Consider the following 15,780-nt stretch of genomic DNA (forward strand, 5'->3'; position numbering starts at 1 on the left):
CACATTTCAAGCTCGACCCATATAATTTAGGAATGAACTCTTTTGTTCTGATGAAAGAAGAGCGTCTAAGGTTTCCTACGCTGCATTTAATGTTGAAGTAGTCCTAAAACTCAATATTCTGTGGGTCCTGTAATTAGCGTGACAATGACAAAAACCCTGGCAATGGAGTGGACACATTTTTGCACGTCTGGCAGTGAATGACTTAACTAAATGGCACAAACCCACAAAAAAAATGTAATTATCATGAATGTCTTCATCTGTAACTTCCTAAAACTCCGCAAAAAGAACTTTCCCATTTTAACTTGCCGGTTGTCATGTTAAAGGTACCTTTTTATCCTCCCACGTGCTTAACACTTAGCCTCTCGCCCCCGTGGTGGATTTTAGCGGTGACACATCAAAACTAAAAAAAATAGGTGAGGCATTTTTGGCGTGTAGGTTTCAAAGTTTCGATTCCGCCGTCTGTCTGCGCCATGTGCACAATCTCCCGCTCCAGCTCAACTCCACCTCTGCCACCTCGGGCCCCTTTCACTACACTGATCAAAGACAAAGATCTCTTTTTTAATTACTCTTCCGCTGTAGCGGAATGGCAAGGCGCGCGTTGGCCCGTTGCTTTCACAAGCAATGTTTTTGGAGTTGAACATGTTTCTATGAGTCCCGTGTGGAATTCAGTGAATGCGCTGACTGTTATGAAGGCATGCTAATTTGCTGTGTTGTTATCTCACTGGCAGTGTTCTCTCATTGGGTCGCTGGTAAGCTGGAAACATGTCAAAGATCTCCAAGGCGGCCAAGGCCGTGAAGAAGATCGATGCAGGTGGCGTGATCCGGGCTATTGTGAGGTCGGGTCAAGCAGCCCCCGGGCCACCGTTGGGCCCAGTACTCGGACAGGTAAAATGATTTTTTTTGTCCTTGTGTCATTACCAGATTTATATCCGTTGAAATAGAGCAAAGTCTTGTTTAATGAGGCGATATATTTCTGACCCACTCACAGTCTGTGATATAGAAAGAGCATATTAAAAATCTCATTTTAACCTTCTGGCACATTTTAAACTTAATCACTTTTTCAATTATTCCATAGCGCGGTCTTCTCGTGGTTAAGAAATGGAGGACTCTTGAATAATATTGCTATGTTTCAACGAAATTAAAAGAAGACTCCTTTGCTTGTACTCTTCTCCAAATAAGATCCACAATGTTCATATTCGTCACTCACAGTTGGAGTAAATGTAAAAAAGCACTATCAAACAAAACAATTAAATGTATACACACACACACACACACACACACACACACACACACACACACACACACACACACACACACACACACACACACACACACACACACACACACACACACACAAATCCAATTTAAGGCACAGGTGTCAAAGTCAAGGCCCATAGCCCGCAAAATGAAATCTAGCCTGCCGTAACCGTAACTTCGAGGAAGGTTTGAGGAACGTCAGCTAGCTTAATGCTAACGTATGAACACGGATAATGAGAATTATCCTGTTTTTAACGCTTTCACCCTTCAAACTGCCTCTTCAACACACATGCATCACATCACATAGCTATTTCAAGCTAACATAATGCAAAATGAAATTGACAAGCTAATATAGATTAGCAGTGATGTCATGGGATTTGTAAACATGCTAACAGCTGATACTTCAACACGCAAAACATAAAATAAAAGAGCATTGTGGTTCTTCTTCCTCTATTATCCATTCACTAAAGCTCTGTGCTGCCTATTATAATGTGGCGTAACCTTATATTTACACGAAATTCACTTCAAATCTACCTCTATCTTGTAAAACGCCATAAAAGCATTTGTTTAAATTTTGCACGATAGCAGAGGTCCAAATAATGATGTGTGGTTATAGCGGTGCTGCGCGAATACACAGTAGATCTTAATTTTATGGTTTGACCTTTCATGCGCGACTCTTTAACAACTGCGGAACAACCACTTCCAATTTGGCAAATCACACAGTTGTCGCACTCTCCACTTCGTCCTCCACCCGTTGCGCTTTCCCGACTGCCATTCTTATTCCCGTCGCACATGTCCTTTGTGCAGGTGGGTGCCTCCATCTGACACAATTCCGTCACACTCCCTGTACCCGAGGCACAAACGGCATCAGGCTGTATTCCTCTCGCTATATACAGTATTTGACACGATGGAAAAACGATTGCTTTCTCTCCATGTACTCTCTTTTGAACTATTTATCTCTCAAGTCAGCTTTCCCCGTTAAAATGAACGAAGATGCTCTAGATTGATGCATGGACAATAGTTTCTGTTTTGATTTTATGCAATGTGCTTCTTGGAATGAATGTCTTTTCTAATGGGAATCCAACTTGATATTTAGAATAGGCATTGTCATTTGCACTGTGTACATTCAAATGAGAATTATATTATGCTAACGTGCTTGTGCATTCACGTCCTTCTTAGCTGTTATGTTTTTATTTCCGTTTTTTACTGTTGCTCATGAAACAGGGCAAATTTACCCTTTGTGGGGGTCATACATTATCATGCCTCGTCTTATGAAATGCAAAACAAAATCAGCTCAACGAAGATTTAATAGTTATCTTTCGAAGAAGATAATAATACATTTTACTTGAAAGCGCTTTTGATCATACTCAAAGACACTTTACAAAGGTTACAAATAAAAACACCTGAAGATAAGCATACATAATTGACATAAAAAAGATAAATAATATGTGTCCGCATATGTTCCGACTGTTTGTGTTGAAATATAAGTTATTTCCACAATTTTCACAATGTGCATGCTAATTTGGTTTTAGTCTGTCTATAGCGTTTTATATGGTGTGTTAGCATTAAGCTAGTGGACTTTCGTAAGACAAACTTAACGTGTTTGGTTCAATACATAATACTTGTTTCGTGTTCGGTTCAAAGGTGAGCTTCAATTGAGTGGAGTGAAATATGCTTGAATCTTTGAAAGATTTTGCTGCCGATGTGCGCAACTTGTTATGAAGTTTGCCATTACTGCAACTGTTGCATGGTCGTTCAATTTTTGCATGACACTCAAAGCCAGAAAAAAAAATGTCTGAGTAAAGGCAAATCATTAATTTGTAAATTGGATTAATTATAAATTGAGGCACCAAGTCTCATGAAATCTGATGGTAATGAATGGTTATGATGTAGGATTCTTTTTCGCTCTGCGTTTAGCAAACTGAACGGTACTGCTTGCTGCACTGACTTTTTTTTGTATTTTTGTACGTGAGATGAGTAGCTGCTGCAACATCATCCTGTTACACAGCCCCATCAAGCTTTTAGCACCTTTTGGGTTGTTTTACACTATTGCTGTCAGAATTGGTTTGCCCTTGCAGCCACAGTGAGACGGGCTGCGTAAAAAACAGTCAGCCCTTTGTCTTTGGCTTTGTTCTTTGAACAACTTTGTTGGCAGATGCGGTATAATAAAAACAAACCCAGAAGACCAAAAAAAGAAATCAGAACCCTGCTGTGGACATTTGTGCTGCTCAGCACTGACCAAACCTATTTTATTTTTGTGCTATATCTTGTATGCAAGCGAGTGGATCATATTTTTTACCATGCGTTCTCTGTGAAAGGGACAAATATATTCTAATAAGAGTTGGTCCTCTGCTTTAATTGCGTGCAATTTGTGCAGCTTTTATCCTTGTTAAGATACACACTTGTGGTGGCTTTATTAGAGGATCCTACAGTCAGTGCCGCTTTTATGAAACTTATAATGTTCCTGTTTTTATTGACACTGACGGAGAGGTCGTAATTCTTCTTTACTTTCATCAGTGAGGCTTTAATGGGTGGCCATGTTGCACCAGAGTGAATGAATTGAAAGGCGATCCACTCTCATGCATGCCAATGGAGCGGCTGAAACATTAAGAATATGGGGTCCACAATATCCAGTGTGAACTTTGTTTGAATGAATGTAAATTCCATCCATCCATCCATCCATCCATCCATCCATCCATCCATCCATCTATGCATCCATCCATCCTTCCCCCCAAAGTTCTTCCCAACTGATCCAATAATGTATTTTTGAAAAGTTTAATTTACGATTCTTAATACCCACCATTCCTGATACCAAGAACTAGACGCTTGTGTGACAACCACATTGCATGCAAATTGCATTTTCAGTCAGTCAGTTTCACCTTCTTTGTGTGTTACACGCGATTCCAAATACATGATCCAAATGACAGAATTCAGATCTCTGGTACAATGGGGTATACGTGTCATGGCAGCAGGATATCTTCAGATCTGAATCAGGTCTCTTCCAAATGTGGATAGAAATCTGCTGTGTATCAGATGTCTGCCAAAGGCACAGATATTATATATGCTGGCAATGCATGCTTGCAGTCATTGAAATAAATGGATTGCTGACATATAGATATACACACTCACACACTTTTGCTCAGGTAGTACCGAAACATTTTTGGACATGTCCAGAGGAGAGAGAACGACTATATCCGAAGAAGGATGCTGAATCTTGAACTGCCAGGCAGGAGACCAAGGGGAAGACCGAAGAGGAGGTTTATGGATGTGGTCAAAGAGGACATGGTAGGTAGCTGGTGTGAGAGGAGAGGATGCACAAAACCGGGATAGATGGAGGACATTGATTCGCTCTGGCGATCCCTGAAGGGAAAAGCCGAAAGGAAAAGAAGACAGACAGACAGAAGACTTTCACAACAATATTTTGCCGAAGGAGATGACACATATTTCCCTTGCACATTTTGGTCCTTTTAGTTTAAAGTGTGCTCTGTCATACCTGTAACATGAAACTGAATCACGTTAATAATAGGCAAATGTAGGTTCCCTTCCGGGTTTCAAACTATCATATGAACTTTTTTGCAATAAAAATTAAAATGGCACAATTGTCTGAGCTGAGCCCCTGCGCCTTCACCCTCTCCCTCCATTCTTATTCCAGTCGTCTCGTCTTCTGACTCCCATTCTTATTCTGGTCACCTTTACACAGGTGGGTGCCACAATCTTCCACAAATTCCCTTCACAGTTTCTGCACCCGAGACACAAACGGCACCTGTCCGTATACATCTACCTCCATTTTACGAGCCAATGGGCCAAAGGAGGTTGAAGTTGGTTTTGCTTTTACTCAACACAATGTCTTCATTAATTTGCTCTTGCGGGGAGGGAGGGCGGCGTCATTTTCTGTTGTTCAAACAGGGACCTTGTAACCTTCACGCTGCCAATTGCATAGACCGTGTGTGAATGTGGTATATTTGTTTTCAAATTGAATGTTGTTTTTGCTGTCAACTTTTCTTGTAAAAGTTAGTCTGTTCTTTGGATTTAAGAAACATTTCCAGCTCAAGTTGCCATTTTTGCATACGTCAAGGTTGTTCTGTTGATTTGGTGAATCACATACAGTGTAACCCATGGAATTATTCTTTTGTTTTTTTAAGTGGACAATTGAAATGTAAAAGCTGAAATTGTTCATTGTTTGACATTTCAGGTTGAGAAATTGGTTTTCTAATTACTTCTGTGTAGTGTTTTCTAATTACTTCTGATGAACTCAGCAAAGGAATCTAAAATCATGGAGTACAAATACAGTAGGGGAGTAAAAAATAGAATTTATATGAAAACACATCAAGTCCAGAAATCAAAAACAATCAAGTGAAAAATGGAAAAAGACCTGCCGTATTTTCCGGTGTATAAGGAGCACCGAACTATAAGGCGCAACTTCAATGAATGAAAAAAGTTTTCAAAATAAAAGATATACATTGATACCTCGGTTTACGAACGCTTTAGCTAACAAACTTTTCGCCTTACAAACATTAAATTCACATATATAGCATACCTTTACAGCTGATGATTTTATCATAAAACATTGAGCTATCTTCCGTTATGAAAAAGGTGGTTTATTGGACACTGGAGCCGATTAAGAGCATTTCAATTCATTCCAATGGGGCACATTGATTTGATACAGTCTCGAATTATGAATTTGTCAAGGAAGGAGTTCAATGTGTCAATCCAAGTCACGCAGTCAACGTCTGTTGTCATGCGCGTTAGCCGACTGCATGTAGGCGTTTGACACTTCTCTGCGTCCCAGCTGTCTGCATCAGTCCCCATCTGGCTCGCTGCCTCCTTTTGAAGTCGTCTCTGCAGTGTTGAAGGCGAGCGCCGTGATAAAAGATTTCACCGCCAGTCTGTCGCTTAAAAGTGGACGTGCGCCCGGTGGCTTACGGTGGATGTTGTTCGTGTCGCCAGGTAAATGAGGCGGCGTAGTTACATGCGCACGTCCGCACAGAACAAAAACGTACGCTTGGCGAAAGGTGATCTGAGCAAACGTGCACTGTGCAAAATGGCTGTCTGTTCAGAGGAGTTTGCATTTTGTACTGTTCGTCTGTGTAAGCTCTCAGTCGTACAGGAGTGGTCCATCGATGAGAAGGTTTCTTCAGCCGTCATCTGTACAAAAGTGAAGGTTTCGGACGTTTCGCCTCCTATCCAAGAAGCTTCGTCAGCGAACTAAAGTCTGACTGGTCGTATCGGCCCCATTTATATATCCCTAATGTCCAGACATGGTGGCGCCGAACACAGCTATGATAGGTCCCTACTCTCAGGTTGGGGGGGGCAGAGGACCCCTCCCTGAGGCCCCACTGATTGTTCCTACATTCCTGACTAACGACTGGCCTATTACCCCCACTCCCACCGGTATCACCTCATCAGCATAACGACCCTCATCAGCATTACGAAAGTTGCCTAACCTGTTTTGCCTGAGCAGGCTATTGTATGAACGATCCAAATTGAACCTCACACCACCAGACCGGTTTAATGAAGGATTTTGTTGTTTTATAAGAATCGCCTCTTTCACCCCCCTTTCAAACCATCTATGTTCTTTCGCTAAGATTTTAACCTCATTGTCGTCAAATGAGTGGTTGCTAGCTTTTAGGTGCAGATGTACTGCCGATTGAGGTCCACTTGTATTATCCCTGCGATGTTGATAAAGTATTTTTTTGAGAATTTGTTGAGTCTCCCCAATGTACTGCTCTTTACAATTTTCATTCTTACAATGTATGGAATAAACTACATTACTTTGTTTTTCATTTGGTAGCCTATCTTTTGGATGCACTAATTTTTGCCTTAACGTGTTTATCGGTTTGAAATAAGTAGGAATTTTATGTTGCCAAAGGACTCTTTGTAATTTTTCAGAAACTCCTGCAATGTACGGGACTGCTACTCCTCTCCTTTTTGTATCTTGAGAATTATTGGTTTCATTCCCTATTCTTTCTTTCTGACATTTGTTAAATGACCACTGAGGGTACCCACAGTTAGTGAGTGCGCTCCTGATATGTTTAGACTCCTTTTCTCTACCTTCAGTGCTAGTTGGTATTAGTTTAGCCCTATGCTGGAGGGTTCTGATAACTCCTAGTTTATGTTGTAAAGGGTGGTTAGAGTCAAAAAGTAAGTATTGGTCAGTGTGCGTAGCCTTCCTAAAGACTTCTGTTTTTAGCGCTCTGTCCTCTTTTATAATTACTTTACAATCCAAGAAGGCTAGTTGGTTCTCTTGAATGTCCTCACGAGTAAATTTAATGTTGAAGTCTACAGAGTTGAGGTGATCTGTGAAGGATTGAATTTCTTGTTTCTTAATTATGACAAAAGTATCGTCCACATATCTAAACCAGTGTCTAGGTTTAGTCCCTGGGAAGGATGTGAGGGCCTGTTTCTCCATCTCTTCCATGTAAAGATTAGCCACTATGGGTGAAACTGGTGAGCCCATAGCACAACCATGAATTTGTTTATAAATTTTTTCCCGAAATTGAAAATACGTAGTATTACGGCAGATTTCTAATAATTGGCAGATGTGATCCGGTTTAAGTTTGGTTCTTTCATGCAGAGAAACATCCGCCAGCAGCCTCGTCCTCACCACTGAGACTGCTGCTAGGGTAGGGACAGATGTAAAGAGAGAAGTCACATCGTATGATGCCAAAGTTTCCTCAGGTTCCAATATGAGGTCTTTGATCCTCTCTACAAACCCTGTGATGTTCTCTACGTGATATTCTGTGTTACCAACCAACGGAGCTAAAATAGTTTTTAAATATTTGGCTACATTGTATGTAGAGGAGTCAATGCTACAAACAATGGGTCTGAGGGGGAACCCTTCTTTATGTATTTTTGGCAGGCCATAGATACATGGCGTGGCCTCTCCCGGGTATAATCTAAAATACAACTGTTTGTCTATACATAGATGCTTTGAAAGGGGGGTAAAAGAAGCGATTCTTATAAAACAACAAAATCCTTCATTAAACCGGTCTGGTGGGGTGAGGTTCAATTTGGATCGTTCATACAATAGCCTGCTTAGGCAAAACAGGTTAGGCAACTTTCGTAATGCTGATGAGGGTCGTTATGCTGATGAGGTGATACCGGTGGGAGTGGGGGTAATAGGCCAGTCGTTAGTCAGGAATGTAGGAACAAGCAGTGGGGACACAGGGAGGGGTCCTCTGCCCCCCAACCTGAGAGTAGGGACCTATCAGCTGTGTCCGGCGCCACCATGTCTGGACATTAGGGATATATAAATGGGGCCGATACGACCAGTCAGACTTTAGTTCGCTGACGAAGCCTCTTGGATAGGAGGCGAAACGTCCGAAACCTTCACTTTTGTACAGATGACGGCTGAAGAAACCTTCTCATTTTGTACTGTTAGCTTCATCGTTGTTCCCGAGTTAGCTTTTTTTGTTTTGAATCTTTGGTCGCCTCCTTTATAACACACCTCGGCTTTCTTTACTTTGTTTGCAACTTATCCTGTGGATGTCAGGGTAAGTGCAAAGATGTAGGAGTCATGTCCACAAATTCAAACAAATGAGAGTAATTAAAAACTAGCCGGAGACCCGAAAAAGAGCAATTACAGGGCAGCCTGAAATTAGCGCAAATGTCGAAGGAGAAATGCATCTGGGAAAGGAGTGGAAGCACAAAGGCACTCAAAGGTGTGAGAGTCTACAGGGAGCTGAGGGGAAAATACTGAAAAGTGTATCTAGCAGTTAGTGGGCACGACCGATTCGAAAAAGTAAAGAAAAAGCATAACGTTATCCAACAGGGAACACATATGAGAAATGTAAGATGAAAAGCGTCTTGAAAATTTGCATTTGAAACAGAGAGCAAGCTAGATGAGCCTGGTGGGGTTGGTGAGAGTTGATGTTTGTACGTTTCAATATATTTAAGCCCGGTAGTCGAGTGGTTAGCATGCCGACTTCACAGTGCCGAGGTCGTGAGTTCAATACCCAGTCCGGCCTCCTTGTGGGGAGTTTGCATTTTCTTTCCCCTGACCCGCGTGGGTTTTCTCTGGGTCCTCCGGTTTCCTCCCACATTCCAAAAACATGCATGGCAGGATGATTGAACACTCCAAATTGTGCCTTAGTATGAGTGTGGGAGTGACTGGTTGTTTGTATATGTGCCCTGCGATTGGCTGTCAACCAATTCAGGGTGTCCCCCGCCTCGTGCCCGAAGACGACTGGGAAAGGCTCCTGCAACCCCCGCCACCCTCACGAGGAATAAGCGGTACAGAAAATGGATGGATGCACAATATATTTTAGGGGGGGGGGGCACAACAACACACTGTCCATGTTTGGACGAACGTCTTTTGTTGCCGGGTTTTTTTTTCGCTGAAAAAGAGTCCACAAACAAGCAGAATTTGCACAAGTGTCAAACCCCAGGCCTGCGGGCCAGTTCTGGCTCTTCAGCCGCTTTTGCTCGGCCCCCATATGCTATGATGAATCCTTTCAGGGACAGTGGTTACTCACAACCGGAGTGATGAGGTTACACACATTTGAATTTGCGTGTGCATGTCTTCATCATAATAAATCCTTGTGTAATCCTGACATCCCCACTAAAACACTTTCTGATTCTGTCCCTGCCTCTGAAGTGGATAAATTGCTACAGAAGCTCAAAATGAATTTCCCTTTTTGCAGCCATGTGTGTTCATTAGTGTAAATACGTGCATTCGCAGCAGTGAGACAATAAAGTCCCGTATTGTGACAAATGGCCCCACTTGAATCTAATGGGGCCATTAAAGTCTTGAAGAGGTGCCGGTAGTGCGCTCAGGTCCGTGTGTGAGAACAACATTTGACACGGTCGCGTCAAGACTTTTGTCTGCAGCCTTTAGCATAAAGCCGCGAGCGAGCACGCCAGCACACTTGATGCCATGAGGGGTTTCGCCGGCGTAATTGTGATAAATCACAGCTTTTTATTCGCACGACATTTTGTAGGGGAAATACAAGCGTCTTTTTCTGGCGTGTTGTATTTAAATACAGTAAAGTCTCGTTCTATCGATATCGGTTATATCGATAGTACTGCTTATTACGATACTATTTCTATGAACGCAAGGAGAAAATTTACATGGCGCAGGATCGGATATATCGATAGTCTGGCTATATCGATATTTTTTCCGACTCCCGAGAATATCGATATATCGAGACTTTACTGTACCATCAATTCAGTCGCTCCTGGATGTATGCTCTTGTGTTCACGCGTGCCGCTGCATGAACATGTCTGTCCATGTTTGTATATCTGTTTGTCGCGCGTGTGTGTGGGTGTGTGTCTTTGTGTTGGTGGGTGTTTTTGTTGGTGGATGTTTGTGCTGTGTGTTTATGTGATGTGTGTATGTGTGTGTGTTTGTGGGTGCTAGTGTTGTATGTTTGGGTGTTTGTGTATTGTGTTTTTGTGTGTGTTTGTGTTTGTTTGTGTGTTGTGTGTGTTTGGGTGTTTGTGTTTTTGTGTTGGTGGGTGTTTTTGTTGGTGGATGTTTGTGCTGTGTGTTGTGTGTGTGTATGTGTGATTGTGCGTGCTTGTGTTGTGTGTTTGTGTATTGTGTTTTTGTGAGTTTTTGTGTTTATGTGTGTGTGTTGTGTGTGTGTGTTTGTGGGTGTTTGTGTGTTGTGTGTATATGTGATTGTGGGTGTTTGTGTATTTGTGCGTTTGTGGTGTTTGTGTCCTGTGTGTTTGTGGGTGTTTGTGTTGTGTGTTTGGATGTTGTGTTTTTGCGCGTGTTTGTGTTTATGTTTGTGTATCACATGTGTGTGCATGTTTGTAATTGTGCCCGCGTCTGTCAGCCTTTGTGTTCATGTGTCTATGTCCATTCATGTGAGTCCATGTGTCCCGTATGTATGTGTGTGTAGTGTGTACGGCATCAAAAGGGCCCAATTAATATCATAATAGAGCTCAGGGTGTACAAGTCAGTAGGCCGTTATTGGTCTTGAAGGATGTATTGGCCGTGAATGATTCCCAGTGCCTCTTGTGTTTGTGAGGATGACAGGTTGCCAATATGTGCCCTGCTCATGCTCCACAAGGTGCCAACGTGAGCATGAAAAAATAAACAAAATTGTCAGGTTTCATTCTGTCTTGAAGCCGTGAAGCCCATGATGATCGTGAACTTCTTAGCCACTGACAATCTTCCACCCTCCGGGCCCGCTGGGCTGTACTGATGTAGGTGTACGCCTTCTGCTGTCAGCCATCATGCTCTATGAAGCAAAAATTACAACGCTGCAGTTGAGTCGTGGTTGTGAGTGACTGACGACGCCTTCGAAAAGGTTTATAATTGCCTATAGATGGCAGCAAAGCATTTCTGGAAATCCTCATCAACAACATGACACCAAAGCAATACTTTTAGGACAACCCACACCTCCGGACAGGTTGCGTCCATAATTGGGAAAATCACTTCAAATGACTTCGACTGAGTGCATTTTGCAAAGATTCCACGGAATATAGCTATATTTTACGTTTTAAGACTCGACTTTAAGAAGTCTTGTTTTCGAGTTGATGACGATGCCTTAAGTGACGTCACGGAGGGAACGCCCCTAATCGACAAAGTGACACACAATGCATTTTCCGTACTTTTTTTCGTCTGAAAACCGTTTTGATTGCAAAATTAGAAGGAAAACTATGGTGAATCGTTGTGTGTCACAGCCAATTGCGGTAACACGCATAAAGAAGGTATACGTTTACACAAATTCCCAGCGGACAAATCAGCCCATTTCCAATGGAGCTTGTGCGCCATCTTGTGCATTTTTTGGGCGCTACATTGGAGTCCAGACAGGTCAAATTGATACGGAAGGACTTCTTTAATCGATTGCAAACATGTATGCTTTCCTCTTCAGAACTATTTAAATCATATTCATAACTGGATGAGTAACAAGAAAGCATCTTCTCCGAATCTGAATTCTCTGAAGCCATTGTTTTGATTCTGCAGCAAGGCAGTTTGTGGAGGAGTATCCTGGCGTGACGTCACGAACGATTGGGCGGGACTTTCAGAATTTCGCCAGGTCCGAGTTCATTTTGTGGCAGTTTTGGGACACTTTAAGTAATTTTTTTATTGGTGTTTTGCATTTGACTAAAAATATAAGCCTGCTTTTTTGGGGGGTATTTTAGATGCTATAAAACTTTTTTCTGATGTCAATGCTGTTGGCAAGCGTTTTCATTTTCGGATTAACTTTATGTCTTCTTTTCCTTTCGGCTTTTCCCTTCAGGGGTCGCCACAGCGAATCAATGTCCTCCATTTATCCCGGTTTTGTGCATCCTCCTCTCTCACACCAGCTACCTTCATGTCCTCTTTGACAACATCCATAAACCTCCTCTTTGGGTTTCCTCTCAGTCTCCTGCCTGGCAGTTCAAGGCTCAGCATCATTTTCCCGCGATAGTCACTCCCTCTCCTCTGGATATGTCCAAACCATCTCAGTCTGGCTTCTCTGACTTACTCTCCAAAGCCTCTAATATGAGTTTCCCCTCTAATATACTCATTCTTGATCCTATCCAACCTGGTCACTCCCAAAGAAAACCTCAACATCTTCATCTCTTCTACCTCCAGCCCAGCTCTGCTTCCTGTCTTTCCTTCACATTATACATATTAACTACGTCACCCTTTTCAATTCTCAAATAAGTTCGGGAATGGCAGCGAATGAGTTAAGTATTAATTGATGCTTTTGGTCGAACATAATTTACATCGAACATAACAGTAGTTTGATGTAATAATTTCCAATAAAATGACCGCCAACTATGAGGAATAATACAGTATGAACATTTATAGATGTAAAAACCTGTGCATGTAATACACTATAAACATGTCAATTACAAATACGCGTGTACAGTTAGAAGAAAAAAACCCGCTGATTTTTAGAAGACATGAAAAACAAAAACATCCAGTCAGCAAATGAAAAGTGCCTTCTCCAATTCAGGATGTGACATAACCCCGGAGCCATTCACGATCATGTTTCAATCTGTTGGCCTCTAACCCTGCCATGATTTTCCTGTCATGACGAATGACTGTCCAAAGGGTCGCCTTTGCCGGCCGAGCGTCATCTGCCGGACTCCCTTTCTAGAGCGAGAAAGCGTTTTCAGACCATGTGATCAGGACGAAAGCCCAACAACGTACGAGTCAATCAGTAGCGTTACTAAGCGACGGCGTTGAATGCAGCGCTTTGTGTTTTGTGGGACAAATATGATTGTTATACTGAAGTTGACATTCTATAAGGTGTTCGTTGTGAGAAAAATCTGCACATAGAATCAGAATCAGAATCAGAATCAGAATACCTTTATTCGTCCCGCAATGGGGAAATTTGCAGTCCACAGCAGCAATTGAAGAGGGATGGGGTTGGGGTGGGAGTGAAAGGATAGAAAACAAGATATTCAAGCATAACAAAATAAAAATGTCAACTGTATACTGTGCAAATGTAGATGTGCAAAAACCGTTCTATAAACAAGACTGTACATAGTGCAGAATCAAGAGATGCATTAAGATATATTGCAACAACCCATATTTACCAGTGTCCAGTTTTTTTTTTTTTTTTTTTTTTTTTCACATGTGATCATTGGGAATTGTGAAGCCTGACAGCAGTCGGTAGGAACGAGCGGCGGTACCTCTCCTTCTTGCAGCGCGGGTGTTATAGTCTCTGGCTAAAGGAGCTACCCAGAGCTGTCAGGATGGGCAGGAGGGGGTGGGAGGGGCTGTCCGTCATAGCTTTTAGTTTAGCTAGCGTCCGTCTGTTGCCCACCTCCTCAAGAGAGTCCAGCGAGCAGCCCACGACAGAACTGGCCCGCTTGACAAAGCGCTCCAGTCTTTTTCTGTCCCGGGTGGTGATGCTGCCTGACCAGCAGACAATGCCATAGTGGATGGCTGATGCCACCACAGAGTCATAGAAAGTCTTTAGGAGTGACCCCTGAACTCCAAAAGACCTCAGTTTCCTGAGGAGGAAGAGGCGACTCTGTCCCTTTTTGATTAGGGCATCCGTGTTTGTTGTCCAGTCCAGTTTATTGTTGAGAGTAACACCCAGGTACTTGTAGGAGGTCACCCTCTCAATGTCCGAACCCTGGATGTTCAATGGTGCAGGTGACGATTGTTTCCTGCAGAAATCCACCACCAGCTCCTTGGTTTTGCCAGTGTTGATCTGGAGGTGATTCTGCTGGCACCAGTCCACAAAGTCCTTTGTCAGTCCCCTGTACTCCCTATCGTCTCCCTCTGTAATGAGGCCGACAATAGCTGAGTCGTCAGAGAACTTCTGAAGGTGGCAGGTTGGGGTGTTGTAGTTGAAGTCCGAGGTGTAGAGGGTGAAGAGGAATGGAGCCAGGACTGTTCCCTGCGGCGCTCCGGTGCTGCAGAGAAGCCTGTCCGACTCACAGTTCTTTACCCTCACGTACTGTGGCCTGTTTGTGAGGTAGTCTGTAATCCAGGATGTGAGGTGATGGTCGACTCCGGCATGCTGCAGCTTGTCCCCCAGTAGACTGGGCTGGATGGTGTTGAAGGCACTGGAGAAATCGAAGAATGTGATCCTCACCGTGCTCCCAGCATTCTCCAGGTGCAGCAACGCCGTATGGAGGAGGTAGATGATGGCATCCTCCACACCGATGCTGGGCTGGTAGGCAAACTGCAGCGGGTCCAGCGATGAGCTTGCCAGCGGTCGCAGGTGGGCGAGGACGAGTCTCTCCAGCGTCTTCATCAGGTGAGACGTCAGCGCCACCGGTCTGTAGCTGTTGAGCTCTTTGGGGTTGGCAATCTTGGGCACTGGGACCAGGCATGACGTTTTCCACAGCTGTGGAACTCTGCCCAGCTTCAGGCTCAGGTTGAACAAGTGCTGGACAATGTCACACAGCTGGTCGGAGCAGGTCTTGAGGAGTCGGGAACTGATGTCATCCGGACCTGCTGCCTTCCTCACCTTCATCCTCCTCAGTTGGTTCCTCACCTGCGCAGTTGTGACAGACAGGCAGGAACCAGGAGGCAGAGTGGCGGCTGAGGGTGTGGCAACGGTTGGGAGGGCAGATGTTGGTTGTGGAAAGCTGGTCGTGAGAGGGGGCAGGGAGGGTAAGGCCACAGTGAGAGTTGGTGCAGGTGCAGCTACAGGTGAAGTTGACGGTGGGCCGGGGGCGGCTGGCGTCTTGTCAAACCGATTGAAAAAGCGGTTGAGTTCATCTGCCCAGTCCTTGTCTTTTTCGTTCAATGTCACTGGGCTTTTGTGGCCTGAGATGTTTTTCAGGCCCTTCCAGACACCAGCGACATTGCTGGCTTGCAGCTGCTCCTCCATTTTCATCCTGTAGGCCTTCTTCCCCTCTCTGATCTTCCTCCTCAGTTGGATCTGCACGGCCTTCAGTTCCTCTCTGTTGCCCGACACAAAAGCCCTTTTCTTCTCCTTCAGGAGGACTTTTATGTCGGGATTAATCCATGGTTTGTTGTTGGCAAAACACCGCACAGTCCTGGTGGGTACGGTGTTTTGTTCACAAAAGTTAATGTAGTCTGTGATGGTGTTGGTGAGTGAGTCAATGTCTTCCCCATGAATCTCAGTAAAGAGCTCCCACCTGGTTGAATCA

General features: G+C 43.6%; 1 protein-coding gene across 1 annotated transcript in view; it reads left to right on the forward strand.

Moving 5' to 3' along the window:
- The window catches only part of mrpl11 (mitochondrial ribosomal protein L11), a 75,065-nt gene that overhangs the window by 20,887 nt on the left and 38,398 nt on the right, over positions 1-15,780 (forward strand). Inside the window, exon 2 of the mRNA XM_088989839.1 lies at positions 729-885. Coding sequence (XP_088845965.1) covers positions 763-885 — 123 coding nt within the window. The 5' untranslated portion in view covers positions 729-762. The remainder of the gene's footprint in view (positions 1-728; positions 886-15,780) is intronic.

This window comes from Hippocampus bargibanti, linkage group LG02, assembly GCF_051943395.1.
Source record: "Hippocampus bargibanti isolate YZ-2025 linkage group LG02, ASM5194339v1, whole genome shotgun sequence".
NCBI classification, from domain to species: Eukaryota; Metazoa; Chordata; class Actinopteri; order Syngnathiformes; family Syngnathidae; genus Hippocampus; species Hippocampus bargibanti.